This window comes from Spea bombifrons, chromosome 2 (assembly GCF_027358695.1).
Source record: "Spea bombifrons isolate aSpeBom1 chromosome 2, aSpeBom1.2.pri, whole genome shotgun sequence".
NCBI classification, from domain to species: Eukaryota; Metazoa; Chordata; class Amphibia; order Anura; family Pelobatidae; genus Spea; species Spea bombifrons.
The window spans coordinates 12,668,360-12,689,844 of record NC_071088.1 but is presented as its reverse complement, the minus strand read 5'-3'; the positions used below and the strand labels follow the sequence as shown (position 1 = coordinate 12,689,844).

The 21,485-nt window shown below is 41.1% G+C and overlaps 1 protein-coding gene across 4 annotated transcripts in view; it reads left to right on the top strand.

Annotated features, from left to right (window-relative positions):
* The window catches only part of USP25 (ubiquitin specific peptidase 25), a 43,706-nt gene extending 26,477 nt beyond the window's left edge, over positions 1-17,229 (top strand). The window contains exons 12-26 of one of the 4 annotated variants that reach the window (XM_053456867.1): positions 196-291; positions 673-834; positions 1,386-1,588; positions 2,065-2,135; positions 3,064-3,292; positions 4,068-4,268; positions 4,764-4,903; positions 8,268-8,381; positions 10,639-10,734; positions 12,333-12,511; positions 13,836-13,914; positions 14,436-14,515; positions 14,839-14,962; positions 15,353-15,548; positions 16,312-17,229. In XM_053456867.1, coding sequence (XP_053312842.1) covers positions 196-291; positions 673-834; positions 1,386-1,588; positions 2,065-2,135; positions 3,064-3,292; positions 4,068-4,268; positions 4,764-4,903; positions 8,268-8,381; positions 10,639-10,734; positions 12,333-12,511; positions 13,836-13,914; positions 14,436-14,515; positions 14,839-14,962; positions 15,353-15,548; positions 16,312-16,484 — 2,143 coding nt within the window. In that variant the 3' untranslated portion in view covers positions 16,485-17,229. Of the gene's footprint in view, positions 1-195; positions 292-672; positions 835-1,385; positions 1,589-2,064; positions 2,136-3,063; positions 3,293-4,067; positions 4,269-4,760; positions 4,904-8,267; positions 8,382-10,638; positions 10,735-12,332; positions 12,512-13,835; positions 13,915-14,435; positions 14,516-14,838; positions 14,963-15,352; positions 15,549-16,311 lie in introns of all 4 variants that reach the window. The other 3 variants (XM_053456866.1, XM_053456870.1, XM_053456868.1) reach the window with 3 other exon arrangements.
* Positions 17,230-21,485: the final 4,256 nt, after the last annotated feature.

The following is a 21,485-nucleotide window of genomic DNA, read 5'->3' as shown; positions in this document are numbered from 1 at the left end:
TGATTTCCTGGAAGATATTTCCTTTTGATTTTTTTTCAACCTGTGCTAAGTCTCCGTCCTGTGGATGTAGACTCTCCGAGAGCCGTAGGATTGTACATAGTTTCCCATCATGTTAATGACGTTAGAACCGTGAACTAGCCGCAGATTCCGGAGTGTTCTTTCAGACTGATGACGCGATCTCTCTTGTATTGGTAGGTACATGCACAAAAACAGGGAAATCACCCGACTCAAACGCGATGAAATCAAGAGACTGAAGGAGCACCTCACTGTGTTACAGCAGCGGCTCGAACGGTACGGGAAAAAAAAAATCTCTATTTTGGTGTTTGGTGTTTTGCTTCTCGCAGCTCTTTGAACCCATGTGTCCGGAAAGAGAAATGAGATGACTTTCCCGCAGCCTGCGTTTCACATCGCTGTACAGAAAGTAAGCCTGCGGAATGCTGTTTACAGATTCAGATCAGCAATGTGTACGCTTTGTCCTCGAGATCTGTTTGGCTACCCCTCCATTAGGTCGTTTCTACGTCCCGTGGGTAGAAGCTGGTCCTGACAGCGTTTGTAAGAGGAGGAACGCCAAGTTTGGCCTCTTTTGTCACAGCTGATGACAATGATGACAAGTTCTGGTGCTTGTGTTATTCTGAGCGGCATTCATCCTTATCTATTTTCTTTGTTTTCCAGGTACTTGAGTTATGGCTCTGGCCCCAAACGCTTCCCGCTGGCAGACGTGTTACAATATGCCCTGGAGTTTGCGTCTAGCAAGCCGGTTTGCACTTCCCCGGTGGATGATATTGATGCAAGTGCGCCACCTAGTGGCTCTGCGGGAACACAACCCATGTCCAGGTGAGTGTTTATTTTTTTTTTGTATTGATTTATATAGCGCCATCATATTCCATAGCTCTGTACAATGGGTGGACAGGACATAACAAGTAGTATGTAACATAACAATATGCCGTACAGAAACAACAGGTGAGGAGGGCCCTGCTCAAAGGAGCTTACAATCTTAGTGAATATGATATAACTCTAGATAAGTGGTATCTTTATGGCTGTAGAGGAAATAATAGCAGATCCCCAACTGGATTAACTTTGTGTATGTCTTCCTAAATAGACGGTATAGAGAGGGAAATGGTTAAACGGTAACATAGTGATAAGAAGCCGATGTCAAAGGAAGGCTTTGCCAACAAATGTGTGTTAAAGTACTTTAAAACCCTTTTTATATGAGAGGATCAATTCATAATAATAGTAGTGCATTTAATTTATGGGGTACACTGTGATTGAGTTAATGCATAGGGCTTGAGGAGACCCATACACCAAGATATTCACCTGTGACCCATAAATGTTGCAATAATAAAGAGTTCTCACTTAACTCCTTTTGTGTCAAAAATCCAATCCAGCTCAACGGAGAGTCAGGGGCCGTCTTCATCGGCTGAGCCGCAGCCCAGCCAGCGATCTGTCATCCACAAACCGTTCACGCAGTCCCGAATACCCCCAGATCTTCCTATGCACCCTGCGCCGAGGCACATCACCGACGAGGAATTATCCGTGTTAGAGGGCTGCTTACACCGATGGAGAACTGAAGTGGAAACCGATACAAGAGGTATTACTCCAAACCGGGTCCGGATAGCCAGGAAAGAAATGTCTTCTGATTACATTAAATATGTAAATGTTTTTATTACAGATGGCGACTATTTTATCGGTGAGCAGTGAGGACAAAATATTACAAAAAAACCCCACAATCTAAAATTGTTATAAATATGCAATAATCCTTACAAACCCTAAATTAAGATGCTTAAATGGATAATTTAGGGTTTGATTGAAATCGGTTATAGTCGCTGCTTACTAAAAGCACACTGTAAAAATGTCAGCACTGTCTATGGTCAATTTATCGAGCAATTTATAAATGCAAATATAAGGGTTCATAATAAAACAAAATAGAATGCTGATGTGTTAAATTATACAGCCTAGTGCATTTTTCACTTTTTTTTTTTGGTATGTTGTTTTATGTTGGTTTTCTTTTATTCTTTTTTAAAAATGATTTAATTTTTTTTTTTTTTTTTTTTTTTTTTTTTTTAGATTTGCAGGATAGTATCGGTAGAATACACCGAACCATAGAGCTTATGTATTCTGACAAGCTGATGACCCAAGTAAGTTAAAATTATTGAATGCCTCTTTTTATCTTAAAATAATTTCCTGTCTTTTCTAATGCATGATTATGTTTTAAACCACAGAGGATGGAACTTGGAAAAATGTATTATCTTCTTTGCATTAGTTTTAATGTATAAGAATGTTTAGATCCAGCTTGACTCCCAAAGTAAAATACCAAAGATTTTTTCCCAACCCGGGGAAAAACAACCAAACTTTTGCAGCTGACACTTAGTTTTAATAATTTACTAACCATAAGCACAGAAAGGTCTGCTTGCAAACTCTGGAGACTGAGCAGTGAAGGAAAAGTGTGTTACTGCATCTTAGGATTCAAATATTGTTATACTTTCTTACAAAAGCCTCATTTTCCTTGTCTGCTAGCCGGCTTCTGCTGAAACTCATTTTCTTGCACACCACTTATCCATCTGCTTTTAGTGAAGCAGGGAGTGTACTTGAGAATGCTTCCCACGCACGTCCTGTAGTGTGTACCGTAGGAGCTTCTATTTAAACATATTTTATGATAGGGGGCTATAGTATGTACGTACGAGTACAGCTTCCATTTAAATATATGTTTTATGATAGGGAGACTGTAGTATCCCTGTAAACGAGAGGCTGCAGTGCCCCATTCATTCTGCTTAAGCTCAATGCAGGCTGAGTTTTGCAGACACCGGGAAAAGTCATCGTCTCTGCGGTTCTAGGCGGTCCGCTTTAGCTTCATCAAACAGTGCAGGTTTTACTAAATTTACGCAAATGGTACATTTGTGGTTATTTTTGTACAAGGCGGCGCGTCTCTTTAGTTGCAGTTTAACAGGAATGAAGTAGCCATTCGCCGTCATACAGAAACTGTTGGAAAGCTGAAAGTGAGTCACGCTGCGTTTGCTGTCGGTATACTCCCTCGATGATGTGTGACAGTTGTCTTATTCTTTCCAGGTTCCATACAGGTTGCACGCTGTTCTAGTCCACGAAGGCCAAGCCAACGCAGGACACTACTGGGCTTATATTTTTGATCATCATGAAAAGAGATGGATGAAATACAATGATATTTCCGTCACTAAGTCGTCCTGGGAAGAATTGGAGCGGGATTCTTTTGGGGGGTACAGGAACGCCAGCGCCTATTGTTTGATGTATATAAATGATGGTGAAAAGCATCTAATACAAGGTATATACCACCTGCCGTTCAACAAAACAGTTTGGTTTTCTTTAACATTTAATTTTCTTTTACTTCCATGCCTCTCCTTTACTAATGCAAGTTTATTTACTATCAGAAGAAGTGTTTGCTTTGTTTCTGTGGTTCTGTAGAAGACGTGCCATTGCTTCCATAGAGTAGGTTTTTGCGTGGGGGGTGTCTGTGTTCCACTCCTGCCCAAGCACCACACTCTGGGCTTTATTCACTAAACTTGCAGGTTCGGTTTCCTGAATCCTCTATGCATTTTCAGGGGCTGCTGTGAGTAAGGGGTTTATTCACTAAAGGGAGGTCAGAAGAGCTTCCCTTCACTTTATGAAAAGCCAACACTGGCAGGTTTCTCCAGCAGGAGGGGCTCATCTGGCCCCGGATAATGCATAATTTAATGGATGAGGAGAAATCTCACTACGTTTATTACGTTGTACAACGCTGCAGAATAAGATGGTGCTTCGTAAATCAATAAATAATTATTTTCATAATTATCATTGTCATTTCCAGCACTTTGCTGGGTGTATTTGTCTGATTTTTAAATCAATCGTTATGGACGTGACGGAGGGAAGCTGTTTACTTGTTTTTTTTTATTACTGAAAGCTGATTTTGTAAACATAATGCCAGAAATCACACCAAAGGCCTGTGATTATTGTATCCCGTGAAGGTAGCCAAGGAAAGCGCGTTGCTAAAAGTTCTTTACATCGCAATTTCTTCGTCCCTTTGCCAGCTTTCTGATGTTCCAATGGTATTGTCGTTACAGAGGAGTATGACAAGGAGACAGGCCAGGTCCTCACCGGGATGGACACGCTACCCCATGATCTACGGGAATACGTCAAGGACGATAACAGACACTTTGAGAAGGAACTTGAAGAATGGGATAAGGAGCAGCTCCGGAAGGCAGAGCAAGAGAAGATGCTTATTTCTCAGAAAACACTGAAGCCAGCTCCATCCGCTGCTCCGGGTATGTAACGGACTGTGCTGTGTGTGTTGGTGTGTCTGTATGTATGTGTGTGTGTGTCTGTCTGTATATGTATGTATGTGTGTGTGTCTGTCTGTATATATATATATATGTGTGTGTGTGTCTCATTGTATAGAGCTGTGGAATATGATGGCACAATATAACCCTGTATGTAAAGTGTGTGTGTATATAATGTAGTATTGGCCTCCTAATGTAACATTCTTGAGTAAAAGAACCAACACTTGGGTTTAATGCTTTTGTAATTCATTAAAGAAATGTACCCCCCCACATACCCGAGTGAAAAGGTCATCGCTCCCCTACACTCAGATCCTAGTTATGGTGACTCCTGTAGTTATTGATCAGCCTCTCGCGTCACCTATGTGATCACCGAGCACGTCAAGCAACCAAACGCAAACTTTGGTGTAATATATATAACGCAACATATCTATTCCTTTAGTGTTGTTTTTAATGGTGAATGTTTTCTAATCTCCCCAGCAGCTGCACTGAAAGAGCCGGAATATATGGAGCAGCCAACAAGACCCGAACTTTCAAGTGAAATTAAAGAAGAAACCGCCAGCGCGATAACGCGAGCCGTCACAGACTCGGAGGATAAAGGTCCCGAGGCTGTCCTGCGCACGGTAAGACCGTCCATAGTGTGCGCCGAAATAACATTTTTATATTTTTCCTTTCGGTGTTTTGTACAGCTGTATACCGTCTGCTCCTAAGTCGGGTAATGCAGGAAAGTGCGGACCGTTTGGGTGAAAAGAATCAATGCTTTTCTATATGGCTGCATTCATACAAGCCACATACATACAAGCCACATACAGTCACAAAAATACATTAACTGAACCAACAGATCTATGTAACTCTGACATGGAGTACACTGTAACACCCTGACGATTCCATGCGTGTGTGATTTACCTTCATGTGTTACTTAAACATTATTACATCAGATATGGCGAACACGTTACACACGGAGGAAGGATTTCTGGGCTGGCTTGCTGCTCTTTATACAGATACACACCGAGCCTCGTAGCAGACGTGGAAGTGATTAATACGCTGCTGGAATCTTAACAAGCCTGTTATAGCCATACGAGTCCCCCAAATGTACGAGACCGAGACATGGCCATTGCTTGGCTCACATAAGAAGCAGAGCTAAGCGTGTTGCTTTATCGGCAATTCCCATACACAATAATGCAGGTAACCCAAACAATATACCCCCCACACACACCGTGTATACATTATACATTTTCCTGGCTATCTGAGGGGTTCTCAAATACCTCTCATCTCTCAGACTCTGGGATGTCCAGAATAGGCACAGAGTGACAACCCTTTTAGTTACCCCCTAGTAACACAAAATAACAATGACTCAAAACCTTTTCATCTGGGAAGCTGCTGATATGTATGTTGCAGAGACGTGTGCCGATGGAAGTCATTTAGCAGAATATTTGTTGAGCTCTCCACTGTGTTAGAGTCAGTGTTGCTTTAGCCTCCTTTAGTACTTGTTAGCCCTCTGCCCTCCCTAACCTCTGTATTGGAACATGTCTGGGAAGTTCCATCATTTAGATTTTAAAATATATCTTTATTAATTGCCTCCGTCATATTGGTTTATGAACTGACCAGCTAATGAAATACCATCCCCTGTGAGCGTCTCCTAATGGAAAGCCTCTGTTGGCCCTGCATAATGTATAATCAATCCGGTGAGAAGTGGTGGGCAAAAACTTTCACCCGTGTCCGAAAAACATCTTAAAGTAGCGTTTTTTCTGTCTGCTGGAAACTCCCATGAAAAATATTTTTGACGTTTGAGTCGCTTAACCCGAGACATCACAAGGCACAACAATGTTTCTGAAAATGTCAAGCATCCTAATTCAGGCAGGAGGTAGCGCGGCCCGGGGCAAGAAATGCTGTCAACCTGCAGGGGGCGCTGCTGTAAACGCCACTCGTGGCATTCACCACAAGGAGGTCAGCATGGTGGCCGCAAAAAAAAAAAAAACTGGGTTTCCAAACTGAACAAAAGATCAGCAAGCTGTGGAACACGTACTGAGCCCCTACCCAGCAGTGTGCAGCCAGCCCCTGGAGTACCCAACCGGCAGACAGCAGGGAATGGTATAAGTACATCTTTCATTCATCGGCCAACGTAATGGAAAGTGGACTGAAACCACCAGAGACGGAATCCCTAAACGCTGCTTGTAGGAAACCGGAGGAGCTGGAAGGAGGAATGGACGCTGCATGTGGAGCATCACAAAGTAAAGCTATGATCTCATTGCCCAATAGCAAGTGCCACTGACAGCCCTGCGCCAAGCATGTGATAAATATTGTGGCCCACAAAGGAATGAAACGGTGGAAAGTTTGTTCTTTTTCCCCAGAAATTGTGAACCTGGGGAGAACATTAGCTCGTATGTCCCAGACCTCCAAACCACTAGCATCAGTTTCTGGGAATATGAGAGACTCTCTGGTCAGGGACAGAATAGTTTAAGGAAACAGAGATTCACGGCTGAGAGAATATGAGCTTAAAATGGAAAAATGTCTTCTGATACACGGAGCTGCATAACTGACGAGAGAAAGCGTCTAAAAACAATGGAACGTCCCATTAACGCAGGAACTCCGAGGACGCGCTGCTGCGAGGGGGCACCCGGGCCACCTACTGCTATGTACAGAGAAACAGAAATGACCAATTTTATGGACAGATTTGCAGAATTGATGATAAATGCATCATTTTTCTGCACCATTGTCTTGTGCTCGCCATGGCTCCCCCTGGAGGTTGATTGCATATATTACCAAACAGCCTTTGGCCCATCAAATATTGTTATGGCTTCCCCTTGTGCCGTTAGAGAATGTTTAATTTCATCTTGAATGCACGCAGTTTGAATTTCCTATGAGAATCCATCGTTTTACAATCATTTGTTAGATGATGTAATGTGCATTTGTTTTTTTGTCATCTAGTCCTATATTTATATCATAGCGTACCCCATTCTCAGCCTCTATCCCATCACCTGCTAAGTCTTTGTCGCCTTTGTATCGCGTAATATTATTCACTCATTGAGTACTGAGTGCCGTGTCTAGTATTTTTACTGACTTTATAGCATAATTTAGTGGTCAGAGGCCAGTTTATGGGATCTCAGTCCACGTCCCAAGGACCAAAGGTTGAGGATTAGTGATTACCCAGCTGTATTCCATGGGGTTATTTAAAGGCAAGGCCAGGATGGTTGGCGGTCGTTGGGAACGGCTGCACGTGGATGCCTTAATATTTCTACCAATAATAAGTCCGTTCTATGACGGTAGAGATCTGCACGATATGGAAATGAAGTTATTTGTTAAATCTTAATATTATCTTTTTTTCAAATATATCTTATGTCCCAAAATGCAGGGAGACTCGGATAGGAATAAATGTAAGTCCTCAGGTTTCAGGGCTTGTAGTAGAACCTTTGGTCTGATATGAAAAGGAAATCTAGGAGAACATGATGAAGAAGGTTTAACGGTAGCTCATTCCAGGTCTTTACAGAGAAGCGGCTCTGTTAGGATAAAGTAGACAGATGGAATAGAAGTCCATAGACATAACCGAGCAGGTGGAATCATCACCACGGGAACCTTTGTATGATTGTACTGTATTTAGATTTATTAATCACGTGAAGAACATGGTCTTGGGTATGTAATACCGCGTTACTAGACCTTCTTTCTGTCACTTTTTTGGCAGTCATATTTTTTAAGAGATAAAGGGAAGTAACAGAAGGGAGAAACACAACATAATTAAGCTTCATTTATTTTTGTTAAAATGTTTAAATGAGATAAAATCTGCAGATAGTCCCTAAAGCGGTCCTCAAAAATCCACAACGTTGACTCCGAGTCAGAAAGCTGGACCGTTCACAACAGTGGATTTTAAGCGGTTTTGTGCTCGTTCTGGAGGCGTTTGGTGATTTATCTTTAGTGCATTTAGTAAATGTTTTACGTTTCTAGAGGAGCTTCTGTTCTAACCGTATGACTCTATAATCTTTTTCTCTGCAGCCTACTGATAGCACCTCAGTTCCTCCAGCTCCTAGCCAGCGAGTTGTAGAGGTGGCGATTCCTCACGTAGGGACTTTTGTTATTGAGTCAGAGGAGGGGGGTTATGACGATGAGGTACATTTTTTCTTTTTTTTTTCTTTTTGTGGCTGCTTGGCCCCCTCTGCCATCTCTGATCCCCGGTGCTTTGTGTTGCTGCCTGACAGTGTTCCACCTAAGCATGTGCATCAAACCCAACTAATACAAATCGTGCGGCATCGCTCACACTGCCTGCATGCTTCATGGCGAAGGATTACCCCGTTTTGAATGGGATGGTTTCAAGCGACGGAACAAATACGCAGCGCAGCATAAAAAATTGCAGTGCTTGTGTCCGAAAAAAAAAAAAAAACATTTCCCTGTGTTTTACCAAAATAGCCCATTACGGCCTTTTTTTTCTTTTCTTTTTTTTTCTCCTAGTTACCTTACTTGTTTTACGGATCTGTGGATTATCTGTTAATGTGAGAATAGTTCACAAAAACCTGACCTATAGTTTGTTGCTAAATGGAGGGTATATTATTACTATTTTTTTATGTATATATATAGCGCCATCATATTCCATAGCGCTGTATAATTTGTATTCGTTGCTATCCATTATTACATGTAATACGATGCAACTGCCTGATATTTTAGAGGCAATTTATTTGATTTGAAAAGTGAGAATGTAACCATGGAAGCTCCTTGCATAATTTTGTTTGTATAAACCAATTTCTTTGTGGGTTTTGTTTTTTTTGTAATAATTGCTGGCATTTTAGATTTTTTTAACAAATTTTCTAGCTCAAATGCTGCACACCCCCAGTCCTTAAGACTCGAGGCTACGATTTTTGGATAGCCCGGCTTGAGCATCTCTGTTAAAGGGTCATTATAACATATTTTCAAGAAAGGCACGTAGAATTCCTGGCCTATTTGTGGCCGTCAAGGACCGGAGTTGTGAAGCCCTGCTTAGCTTGTACGTAGGTCTCCCCACCCCTGTTCAGACAGCTTATATTAATACAGGCAATTATTACGGGCCTACTTTATGCATCAAGCAAGTTTATTTATAAGTAGCAATTTTTACCGTTGGTCTTACAGTGGAATGGTCCAGTCCAGTAGGTGAGATGAGCTACTGTTGTCCCTGCAGATATTGGAATGGGCCAGTCCAGTAGGTTTCCCCCCACAGACATTGGAATGGTCCAGTCCAGTAGGTGTGAGATTGGAATGGTCCAGTGCAGTAGATTTAAGATGGGCTGCTGTTGCCCCCGCTGACATTGGAATGGTCCGGTAGATTGGTTTCTGGCTTTAGCCTCAAGTTATTTACCATATATACATTATAACACCTATATGTTTCAAGGCCTTTGTGTGCGCCTGCTGTATGAGTAGAAGACGGTACCGAAACGTTTAGTCAGAAAGCTGGACTTAAACATACATCTTTCAGAGCGCCTCCAGGGAATTGATGTGAAATGAATGTTAGATGGCATTGTCGTTCTTGCTGCTTTCTCGTTGCCTGTAGTTGTTTGCTTTTTTGACGTGCATGATTTTTGTTTGTTTTTATCAACCATCGTCTACTTTTTTTGTCACACATTCAGTATATAAAAACGGTCTTACTGCTTGTAGGTATGAGTCCGGCCATTTATTGGTAGACTGAAGTCATGACTCCTGTATGGCGCGGAGATTAAATGTGACTGATGAGTAAAGCACTTAAGAACATTGACGTGCTTTCAATTACTTTGAAACCTTCCTTTAATAGGGGTATCTGGGCTGTACGCTCTGGCTGTCGGGCGCTAGGGGGGCTGTATATTGAGCTGTTGTGTGACCAACTGTGTTCAAAATAGCCCTTCCTGGATGTCCTTCTGGTCTTTGAATGCTTAAAGGTGCTTTTTCACCCAAATAAAACTTATTCTCTCACCATAAAATGTATATAAACCCACATCGGCATGTTGTCTGTGCCGCGTCTGCTTTAGGCTCTGAACAAAAAAGTACAGGATGGGGCATTTCTCTTTTAGAAGAAATAATTCTGTATTAAGAATTATTTGACAATTAATTAATTGGGATGCGTTTGCTAAAGTCGAACGGAATTCTTCTGTTCAGCAGAATGGGTGAAACGGCACCGTTTGAGACGCGGGTGTTTGTTCCGCTTACCGGTGTACCTTACTGGAGCTTGAATTCTAGATTTCCCCGGCAGATTGGTTCCACCTGTCATCGTTCTGTCCATAGCCGCCCGCCATTAACCTTTCCGGCAAGCCGTCTGCTTTCATAATGTAAGCATGCAGCATTTCGCTTTTTATTTCTACTCATGCATGCAAGAGATGCTAAACGTCACGGATCATGATAATCATTCAAACTTAAATCCCTGTGGCAGGTCATGATGACCCCGAATATGCAAGGTATAATCATGGCCATAGGTAAATCCAGGAATGTGTATGACAGGTGTGGGCCCGAAGCGGGGTTCTTTAAGGTACAAATAACATTTACTTTTATATTAATAGAGTTTCTATTTTGTGTTTATCTGTCATTTTGTTGCTTATTAAAATATTGTAGCTCCGGAGCTGGTTTCCGTGTGTAAAAGCATGTCGTGCTTCTATCATCGTGAATGAAGGTTCTATGGAAATAATTGGTTATTTTAGTTTAATGGGATCTAATTTCATGTCCCTTCTTGCAATCACCGTGTGGCATAATTCATAAATGGGACTGGGGGTAACCAAACTTTCCTTTCCTCTTAACCTTCTACTGACAATGTGCCCGGCACTTGATCAAAACATTGCTTACCCCCCCAAACCAGAAAACCTGTTATGTTATTATATATTTTTTTAGTTCTAGGATATTTTAACAAAACTGGACGTATTAAGATGTTTTAACTAATGTTTCTTAAAGGAGAAGTTTGTAACGTATCTTCTGAATCTAATACTATAAAATCATATTTTTATAGTTGGCCGTATTTGGCATATTTATATGGTTCAGGACAATATAACCATTCTTATTATTTGATGTTACTAAACTATTTTATTTGCAATATATAGAATTACTCTTTGATGTCTCTGTATACCATCACACTGTGAAAATAGACTATATAAAATATAAAATCAAAATTTTTCCATAATTTACAGTGCTGTGCCCCCCTCTGATACCCACTCCGTGTGGCATTAGTGTTTTATGTACGTGCCGATATTCACGCTGGAGCATGAGTGCTAGATCATCGCATTATACATGAAAGGCTTTATTCACTAAAAGGAGAGTTTTAACTTTTATGAGGTTATGAAGGACCAGCCTTGGTGGCTGCAGGAAGAGCTTGGCTGTCCCTGTATAGTGTATAGTTAAATCAGTTAGATTTTTTTACCCATTGAATGATATATTATGCAGGGCCAGCCAAGCTTTTCTTATTGGAGAAACTTGTGAGGGTCGGCCCTTCATAATGGATAGTGAAATGAGGGAGTTAGAACAAGAACTCCAGCAAACACTCCCTAAGGTAAAAAAAAAAAAAAAAAAAAACACCAAGTCCTACTCTCATATCCGCATCGACACACGCCTTTCTACCTGCTTCGCTCTCAAATACATCTGGGTGCCATGATCAAATGTCTGTGTGCCCAATATTCTAAAAACTCGGGTTTATTTTTGGAGTTTAGTTACTTTTACACGTTCAGTTGCACATACGAGGTGGTGTCGGAAAGTCAGTCTGGATCTGTGGGGTTGTCTCCCCCGTTAAGGACTGTCTGCTGAGTTGTTAATTGGTGTTAATTTGGTTCAGACGGCCTTTGTAATGGTGGGATGAAGAGAAACGTTCGGACAGGTTAATGTGACGTGCCGGTTTACCAGAATCCTCTGCGTTCCTCGAGTGATTTTTAAACTAAAAAACTACACTAATTTGACAAAAAGGCACAAGAAATTAGTACTGTGCAAGTACCGATTAAATTACTAACGAGATTCCCTCGATCTTCTAATAAATGTATTTCTTTGCCTCGGTGGATTTGGGGGGTTTACATTGTTTTAAGTAAAAGCATGCTTGGTCTTGGTCTTTCTGATCACCGTTGTCTGTTGTATATATTTTTTCCCCATAAGGCAATCAAAACAGAATATGCACGGCTACTGAAATTGGCACAAGAGGATCCTCCTCCGGAGATCGATTACCGCCTGCAGCATGCAATCGTTTACTTCATCCAGAGCCAAGCACCAAAGAAAATCATCGAGAGGACCTTACTGGAGCAGTTCGCTGATCGCAACCTGAGTTTTGATGAACGGTAATCAGCAACATAATCGCTCCTTTGACTTTTAGTACTTGAGGTCTCTGTTTGTGAATTAGATTGAGGATTAGTGTTGAGGAAAGCAGCTGTAACGATTGAATTCTTTCAGTACTCGCATATGTGATGCATGGTTAGTAACGTGGCCCCCAGGGGCCAACCCCTTCCTTGATTGCTTGTAGCCATTTCTGTAGTGCAGTAGATCTCTCCTCCTTCAGGGGTTACTAGAGAGTAAGATTAGTGTCCTTAAGGCAGAGATTGGCCATGGAGCATGCAGACAAATATGGCTACTTGGTACTATAGTAACAGATCATCTGGTGGGGGGGAGATCAGCTCGTTCACCTGCTGGTAAAATAACCTGACCACCTGCCATACCGGGATCAGGAAATACGATGTCACTGGTGCCCCCCCTCAAATAAATGAAAGTTAAAAGACAATTACAATAAAAAGGGTTAAATCCCACCTTTAAACCCCCCCCCTTTTTTTTTTTTTCTTTTTTTTTTTTTTGGAGCTGCCACTACCTGGCTTCGGTGATACATCCATCGCTGCTGTGATTCACTATATATATATAGTGTGTGTGTATATATGTATTTGTATATGTATTTACTTGGACGTCTGGATTCTCCGCTGATAACCACGCTTCTTTGTCTCCAGGTTAAAATAAAAGGAGCACAGCTACTTTCTCGGCTCATTGTATGGGATTTGCATAAACCAAATGCGTGTTTTCTGTTAATTACTGAAAAATTAAATTATTACGGCGCATTGTTCACTATCGCTATGCCAAGAGGCTCGCTGTCCCTGCGTTTTGTGCTCTTTTCAGGGATAAACAATGAGAAATAAGGGGTAATGGGATCGGGTTTTATGATGCCGCTTGTGTCAGTATTTGTGTTTTCGGGCCGGTTCATACACGCGGCTAACAGTTCCTCTTTGTTCGTAGCCAAGTAGTAGATCAAAGGAAAGGTGTTTTATTCCTGGAACATTTTGTCAAATTAAACCAGGCGTGCAAATATTTTCTTGTGGCTTAAAGAAAAAAGTCGTCTTGTGTAAAGTGTTTTCATAGGAACTGCATTTTTACGTCTCGCTGAAGTTCTCCCGCGTTTATAATTCACCGATTTAGAGGGACTGCCTATAAAACCGAAAAACGCGCGTAAAATATTTCTACAGGTTGTGTCATTGAATTTCTCTGCTGGGTGGCTGTTCCATTTATCTCCCACCCTTGTTCTGCTGGGTTTTTTTTTGTGTATGTGGGTTTTTTGTGTTTTGTTTAAAATAATACTATAGAGTACAAGGAAGCACACAAATAATCATTTGGCTTTTATTTTAGGTGCCACAACATAATGAAGGTGGCTCAAGCTAAACTTGAAATGATAAAACCCGACGAGGTGAACATGGAGGAATACAAGGTTGTCATTTTATTTATTTTTATTGACTTATTTTATTCTAGCAAGAAGAATATTCCGACCCAAAGCAATGTCAGACTTCTAAACACTTTTGGAAACTATTATTTCTCAGACACCACTATCTTGGCTGAATCTGTGAAAAGAACAAGCCGAATCAACCCCCCCAAGCTATATCAGTGGGCTTAAAAATCCTAAAATGAAATAAAGCCAACACATCGTACTTTTAGAACCAGCTGGCTTTTCGATTCCGTAATTTCTCATACTATGTGCTACGTTACAAAAGGGGGGCATTTATTAAGTAATGTGGCTTTTATTTGTCCCTTTTACATGACGTTAAACTCCGATAGGCTAGAAATGGCCGCCAAGGCTTTATCAGCTGATGAGGATAAATAATTGGCTCTAGTATTTGTTTGCATTGGGATTGGGGTTCCGTATGTGGCTCCAATCGGTGAGATGTAGAGACGATGTGTTCACACGCGTTGAGTTCATGTTAATTAACCTCTTAAACACGTGTTCGTTTTTAGCGATGGCACAAGGATTACCGGACCTTCAGAGAGACCACGATGTACATCTTGATAGGCCTGGAGCTCTTTCAGAATAAGAGGTAAGAGGAACACTGTTGTGTATTTGGTAATATTCTCAGGACGTGACAAACGGGGGTTGATGGTTAGTGATGTGTAGACTATCTCTAAGCTCCGTAAGGAGGGGTAAAGGTTCGCAGTCTGTCGGTGGCCCTTCTGGTAATGATATGTCCGCGGATCTTTAAGAAGTGTTATGGCGCCTGCCGCTTAGTCCAGGCTCTGCCAGCATCGCCTTTCTTTTTAAATATTTGAGCGGTGAAGGTCTTTGTGATATCGCGCCGAGTCGTTTTCTAAAACGGTGCTGGTTGGGTTTCTCGATGTAACGCGTGTTTTGCTTGTGTTCTAGTTATGCCGAAGCCTTGCTCTATCTCATTTACGGCTATCAGTATAACAAAGAGCTGCTTTCTAAAGGTGTATACAGAGGCCACGACGAGGACCTGATATCACACTACAGGAGGGAGTGTTTCCTGGTAGGTAAATGCCTTACAGTAATGGGAGTTTTCATTCTTAAATGTCAAAGTGCTTCTGTGTGCTACGTCGAATATGTGTATGCAGGGTACGTCCTGACAAACTACCCCAATCAATCATGACTTGTTTGATTTTGTTAAAAAGGCAGTTTACTGGGTTTTGGGGGGGGGGTTTAGCATGAACAGTAGCGATGAGAGCGTTATTATGGTTGTGTTAGAATTGGCTGCGTGGACAGTCTCTCGCGTCTAACCCGATGAGTTTAAAGACTGTTTGCCCGCACCTTCTAGTTCCGGTGCAAGCTGTACCTCCCTGTACATGTATGGACGGCGTGACTGTATTGTAATTTCATTTGTAACCTCTTTTTTTTCTATTTCTTCTTGTTTTTTAAAAAGAAAAACAATGACCAAGCAGCGTTGTTGTTTGAATCTGGAGAGATGGAGAAAGTCAACAATGGTCTGACGTTGATGAATGAGCTTGTTGTGCCATGTTTGCCGTTACTGTTGATCGATGAGACCGATGAGAAGGATATCGTTGCTGTAGAAGACATGAGGAATCGTTGGTGTTCATACCTTGGACAAGAAATGGAACGTATGTATATTTAGTTCCTTTTAGATACCCTGTAGCACACAGTTGAATGATTAAACGTCTTAATGGAATAAGAGGGTACAGTATGGGAGGTAATATTGGGTTGGTCTCTTCATATAGCTGCCATCACGTCCTTCACATATTTACCAATTACTATTTGCTTTCTAAAACCGTGTAGCACGATCAGTCATACATATGGCGTTACGTATTGTATATGCATGCTGTTGTGAAATGTGTAAGGATTTTGATGTTTGATGTCTTGATTGACAGCACTGATCTACACAACATTGTCTTTGACACAAGTTTAAAGATTGTGTCACATTCCTCATTGTTTCCAGATGTATTTCCTACACCTATATGCGACATACTTCTTTCCACTGGAACCTGCCACATTCTTGTTGTGCTTTTCTTAAGTGGGAAGCTTACATTTTTTAAATATCTGCTCTGCCCTCGGAGTCATGAGGAGTATTTAGCATGCGCCAAAGTGTTACAACCTCTTACTGTAGGGTAACATTTCAAGCCCTGGAATCCCGGGACGCTAAGGAAAGGTTGTACGATATAAGGCGGCTATTGATTCTGCGGAGGCTGTGATATGGCGGCCGTAAAACATACATCGGAATAATTGAAATAGTTCATTCAAGACTAATGCCACATTAATAACCGCATCTGTTTATTTCATCTATATACAGTTATAGTCGTCTGTTAAGTTTAAAGCGGCTTTTTATGATGTGTCAGTCTTAACTGCGATTTTCCTTCTTGTTTGCAGCCAACTTGCAAGAAAAGCTCACCGATTTTCTGCCAAAATTGCTCGATTGTTCAACAGAAATTAAAGGCTTCAACGATCCGCCAAAGCTTCTCGCTTTTTCAACCCACGAACTGTGTGAGCGATTTGCCCGAATCATGTTATCGCTGAGCCGGACGCCGGCCGACGGGAGATAAAAATTAGCACCTTCTTACGCACATTGTATAGACATTGGTTTTCATTTTTTTTTTATTTTCTTTTAGTTTTAACTCATGCCTTCCTGTCACAAGGTTTGCTTCGTTGCTGCTATAGTTTATTTTTATTTTATTTTTTTTTAAACTTTTTTCATGTTACAGAATGCTATTTGTCATAATAACTGTACAGACGTTGCTGACATATGCATGGCGTTTATTATTTTTTATTATTATTTTTGGCAGAATCGACGCAACCAAAACATTTAGGGCAAGACTGCTTGGCTTGCCGCACTTCTGTTGACAGTATTACCTTTGCTTTTATCGACAAAAGAAAAAAACAACCTCATTTTATCCCCACCTTTTTTAAGCTTGGGTTTTCCTGTAACAGCAGCCATTTTAATTACCCGGCGCCATGTAAAAATACATGGTGCCTGGTAGCTTGTAAATGAAATTTGAAGAATAAAGTTTTATTTATGGCTACTACTGTTTGCAAAAAAAAAAAAAAAAGGAAAAATGAAAAATAAGCTGTACATTTATGTATGAATAGATGAATATTTTTGATGAGATGATCAACATCTAATGGATGAGTTTGTAAGTAAAATAATCAGTTTATTGATTCTTAAATCAAATAATGCTGAAGGATATTTGTTTCGATTCCAAAGCAGTTAATGTTACTTTTTTATTTTATTTTATTTTTTATTTTAGAAGATTAGCACATTATTTCTGAAATAAATTTTGCTCTTTTAAACTGGTTTCAGGAGTATATTAAATTAGTGCGCTTGCCAAAAATTATAAATCAATATTGTGAAGTATACTTTTTTGGTGTGCTCTATAAAAGAAAAGTACATGGATACCTCTCCTAATTATGGAGTTTAGGTGTTTCAGCCACACTCCTTGCTTACGGATTTATAAAACCAAGCACGTAGGCAGCCATCTCCATAGACAAACATTGGCAGTAGAATGCCACCTGTGCAACAATCGGTTCATCAAATTTCTGCCCTGCTAGATCTGCCCCGATCCGCTGTAAGAGTTATTATTTTGAAGGGGAAGTGTCGAAGAGTCACACCGTGAAGTGGTAGATTATGCAAACTGTTTTTGGAAACATCAGCACGAGCTCTGTGCGTCAGAAACCTCATCAAATGGGTTTCCATGGCCAAGCAGCTGCACACAATCTGAAAATCACTGTGCACAATGCCAAGCATTGGCTGGAGTGGAGTAAAGCCACCGCCGCTGGACTCTGGAGCAGTGAAAATGTGTTCTCTGGAGTGATGAATCACACATCACTATCTGGAAGCAAATGGACATGTTTGGAGCATGTCAGAACGATATCTACTGGAACTGCTGTATAAGTTGGTGGAAGAGGGAAAATGCTCTGTGGTTGTACTTCAGGGTTTGGGCCCCTTAGTTCCAGTAAAGTGTAATGTTAATGCTACAGCGTACAAATATGTTTGAGATACTTTTGTGTGTCCAACTTCATGGGGTCAGTTTGGGGAAGGCCCTTTTCTATTCCAGCATGACTTGTGCCCCAGCGCACACAGCAAGCTCCATAAAGATATGGTTGCATGATTTTGGTATGTAGGAACTATAGTTCTCCACGCAGAGCCTGAACCTCAACCCCATTGAACACCTTTAGGATGAATTGAAATGCTGATTGCAAGCTGGGCCTTCTCGTCCAACATCAGTGCCTGGCCTCACAAATGCTCTTTTGGCTCAATGGGCAAAAATTCCCACAGAAACGCATCTTGTGGAAACCCTTTCCAGAAGAGTAGAAGCTGTTATAGCTGCAAAAAAGGGGGCAATTCCATATTAATGCCCATGTTTGGGGATTTGAGGTGTAACAAGCTCATGTAGGTGTGATGGTCAGGTGTCCACATATTTTTGGTCATATAGTGTATTTTAAATTGACACTGTCTTGATAATACATTTTTGTTGGTGCATTCAAATATTGTGAAGAAAAGCACAGGGTAATATATCTGCAAACAACAATAATAATAATGTGTTTATAGTATACTCCTGATTTAGCCTGCTGGTCAGGAGAACTCTTTATTCAGTGCTTATAAAGCAAAGAGGTCATAAACTTTTTAACTATAAGGGCAAAACGAGTGACAAAGTTGTAGTTTTTGGTTTATCGGTGGTAACATCCCATTGGTTTAGCTGGTACTTTGATACATTGGCCCATATTCATTAAGGTGTGCATGTGCCTTTTAATGAACAGTTTTCACCTTAACCTGCCATGTTTGTGCCATTTGCTCCAAACTGTACCCGAGTATCTACTAATCTAAGAATTTAGTAAATTTTAGATTACTTATAGATGATAGAAATTGATCAATCTTCCAATAGCAAAATGTGACAAATGATGCAAACAACCACCGAAGATCAGGTTTATTGAAAATGAAAATGTTTTGGGATTTGCATGTTAGCTGGATCCTCGTGTAGATGGACAGATATGGGTTGATGAAGAAATCTAAGCACAGAAGTAACCACTAAAGTAAACTAAAACAGTTCATTTGGACCCGTTCAGCAATGTTATTAATGTAATGATTGGAACTTGCTAGCCGGTTTCATGTTGGGACGGTCATTTTGTGCTCATTCTATTTTTTTAAGGCAGGATATCCTGTCCTCCGATGACCTTCCGGGCTACGTCAGCAGTGACGTAACCCGGAAGGGAATGCCCAATCGCGCGTTTGCAACTGCGCGATCGGGCACTTTCAACTGTAACAGCTTACCGGCTTTCATGCCGGAAGCTGTTACGGGAGATCGGGCAGCAGAAAGCCGGCGATGCCGGCTTCTGCTGCCAGGGGGGAGTCCAGGCTGTCAAACGACAGCTGACGCTGCACGAAGGGCTGGACGTACCGGGACGTCCATAGGGGTTTCTTTGTGGGCGTTTTTTGGACGTCCCGGGACGTCTATAGGGGAATGAAGGGGTTAAGCAAATAAAAATTGGCAGATCTGTCATTTTTCTTTCAAGAAAAAATAAAAACACTTAACTTTTCTTTCAGTTTCCACGGCAATAATCTCTCGATACTTGATTTTGTGGCAAGAAAGTGAGGCAAATTTCTGTGGGCAATGACCAGATTCAGAAATAATACTTTTAATAGTGTTAAATTCAACAGAGTAGGTGGAACAACACATTGAAAATGAGCTGTTTTATTTGTGCATTGGTTCATTTTAGCATATAAATTGAGCTACTCTGTGATCCAAATAGGAGCTTTGATCCTTCCTGGAAATCCATGCTGTTTAGGAGCCAAGCAAGTTTGCCTTTGCCAGTTTGGATTAGAATTTGTGACTCATGGATTATTTTTACAATTACTGCTAATAATATCCCAGTGAATCACACCTTGTTAGAGCCATATTAACCCCTGACGGGTACTTCTGGAGAATAGTCATTATTGTGTATGTAATTACCCAATTTAATAACTCAAAACAGAACATTCTGGTTATGTATGTTCAAACAAGAATGCTATTACTTTCTTTGAGACCTAAATATGTCTTGGCTAATGATGCTGTGAAGAGTTGGCCACTGGCAACTAACACAAGAGCTCTGCCATTGTCCTGATATTCTACATTATAGGATTATCTAATACACCATATGATCTTATTGGATATCCCATTCCCAAACCAGGGGCAGTTAATGCACCCCCCCCCCCTGGTTTGTGGCTACAACAGCCTACGCTCTCCTGGGAAGGCTTTTCACAAGATCTTGGAGAGTTTCTGTGAGGTCAGGCACTGATGTTGGACGAAAAGGTCTGGCTTACAGCCTGTGTTCCAATTCGATGAGAAAAAAGGAAAGTAGATAAAGGGATGAAAGTGAAGAAACTCATTTTTAATGGCATATGTTTATGCTAGTGCATATGTATAAGTCTTGCCGTCATGAGAATTCCCCGTCTCACTGGGCGGGGATTATGGTTAGAGCCCAATCAGAATGCGTGTTGTACACCGTGTGCATAAGCGGGTTGGAGTGTGGAAGGCTGCTTATGCATACTGTCTCTACGGGGAGGGGTAGCATGAATTGGGGCTGCTGGGTAGTGGTATGTCCTGTGTACTGTATGAATTGGCCTTTAGTACTCCTAACTGCCCCGCCACTATAAATAAGCAGTCTGTCACTCGGTATAAAGTAGCTGCCGCTGCCCCTAAACACCCCCACGCTGAACACACTATGAATAAGCAGCCTCTCGTGCTCCAACCCACTTATTCATACTAGGTTAAACATTAGGTGGGGATGGGGTTTGGGGCTGCCAAATATTGATGTGTGCACTGGGTAAGGGAGGCAGCAGAAGAGGAGCAAGAAAGAAGAGACTGGGTAATAGAACAGAGAGGGGATGCAAGAAGGGCAGTAAATGGGAATATAATAAAGACAGAGAGAAGGGCTGGGGGATCTCGAAGAGAGGGAGAGAAAAAAATGCAGAAAGAAGGAGATTGGAAGAAAGATAAAGGGTGGAAAGAAAATGAGAGAGAAGACATGAAGAGTGTAAGATGAGAGAGGAAGGGAAAAAACACACAAAAAAAAAATAGTACGGCCATTTTTCTAACAGACATATAGGCTAGTATCTAAATAACCTTTAAAATACTTTCACAAACCTGCTGGCTATTGTCTTTCTGATGGGAAATAGTTGATGAAGTGTTTGGTGCCTCCTATTTGTATGGGGGCTTCTTAGTTCTACAAATCTTTAATGTTAAGAGGCCTAAAATAAATAATTCCTTAAACTGGAAAAAAAATGCTAATTTAATGTGGGATAAACCAAGCTTCAGAGGTTTTTCTTGTCCCTTCAAATTCATGTGTATTCAAAATGAAAATTGTTATCTCGGCCTATTGTATAGGAAGACTTTGGTAATAGACGGCTCGCTTGGACACAGATTATGTAAATTTATCGGCTTGTATTCCTGAGTCAGGAACTTTATTCCATCAATATGTTAATATTTTGCATTATTGTCAGCTGAAGGACACTGATATAGTTTAATGTGTTCTGCGCATTTGTTTGGAAGTACTATGAAGTACGACTGTAA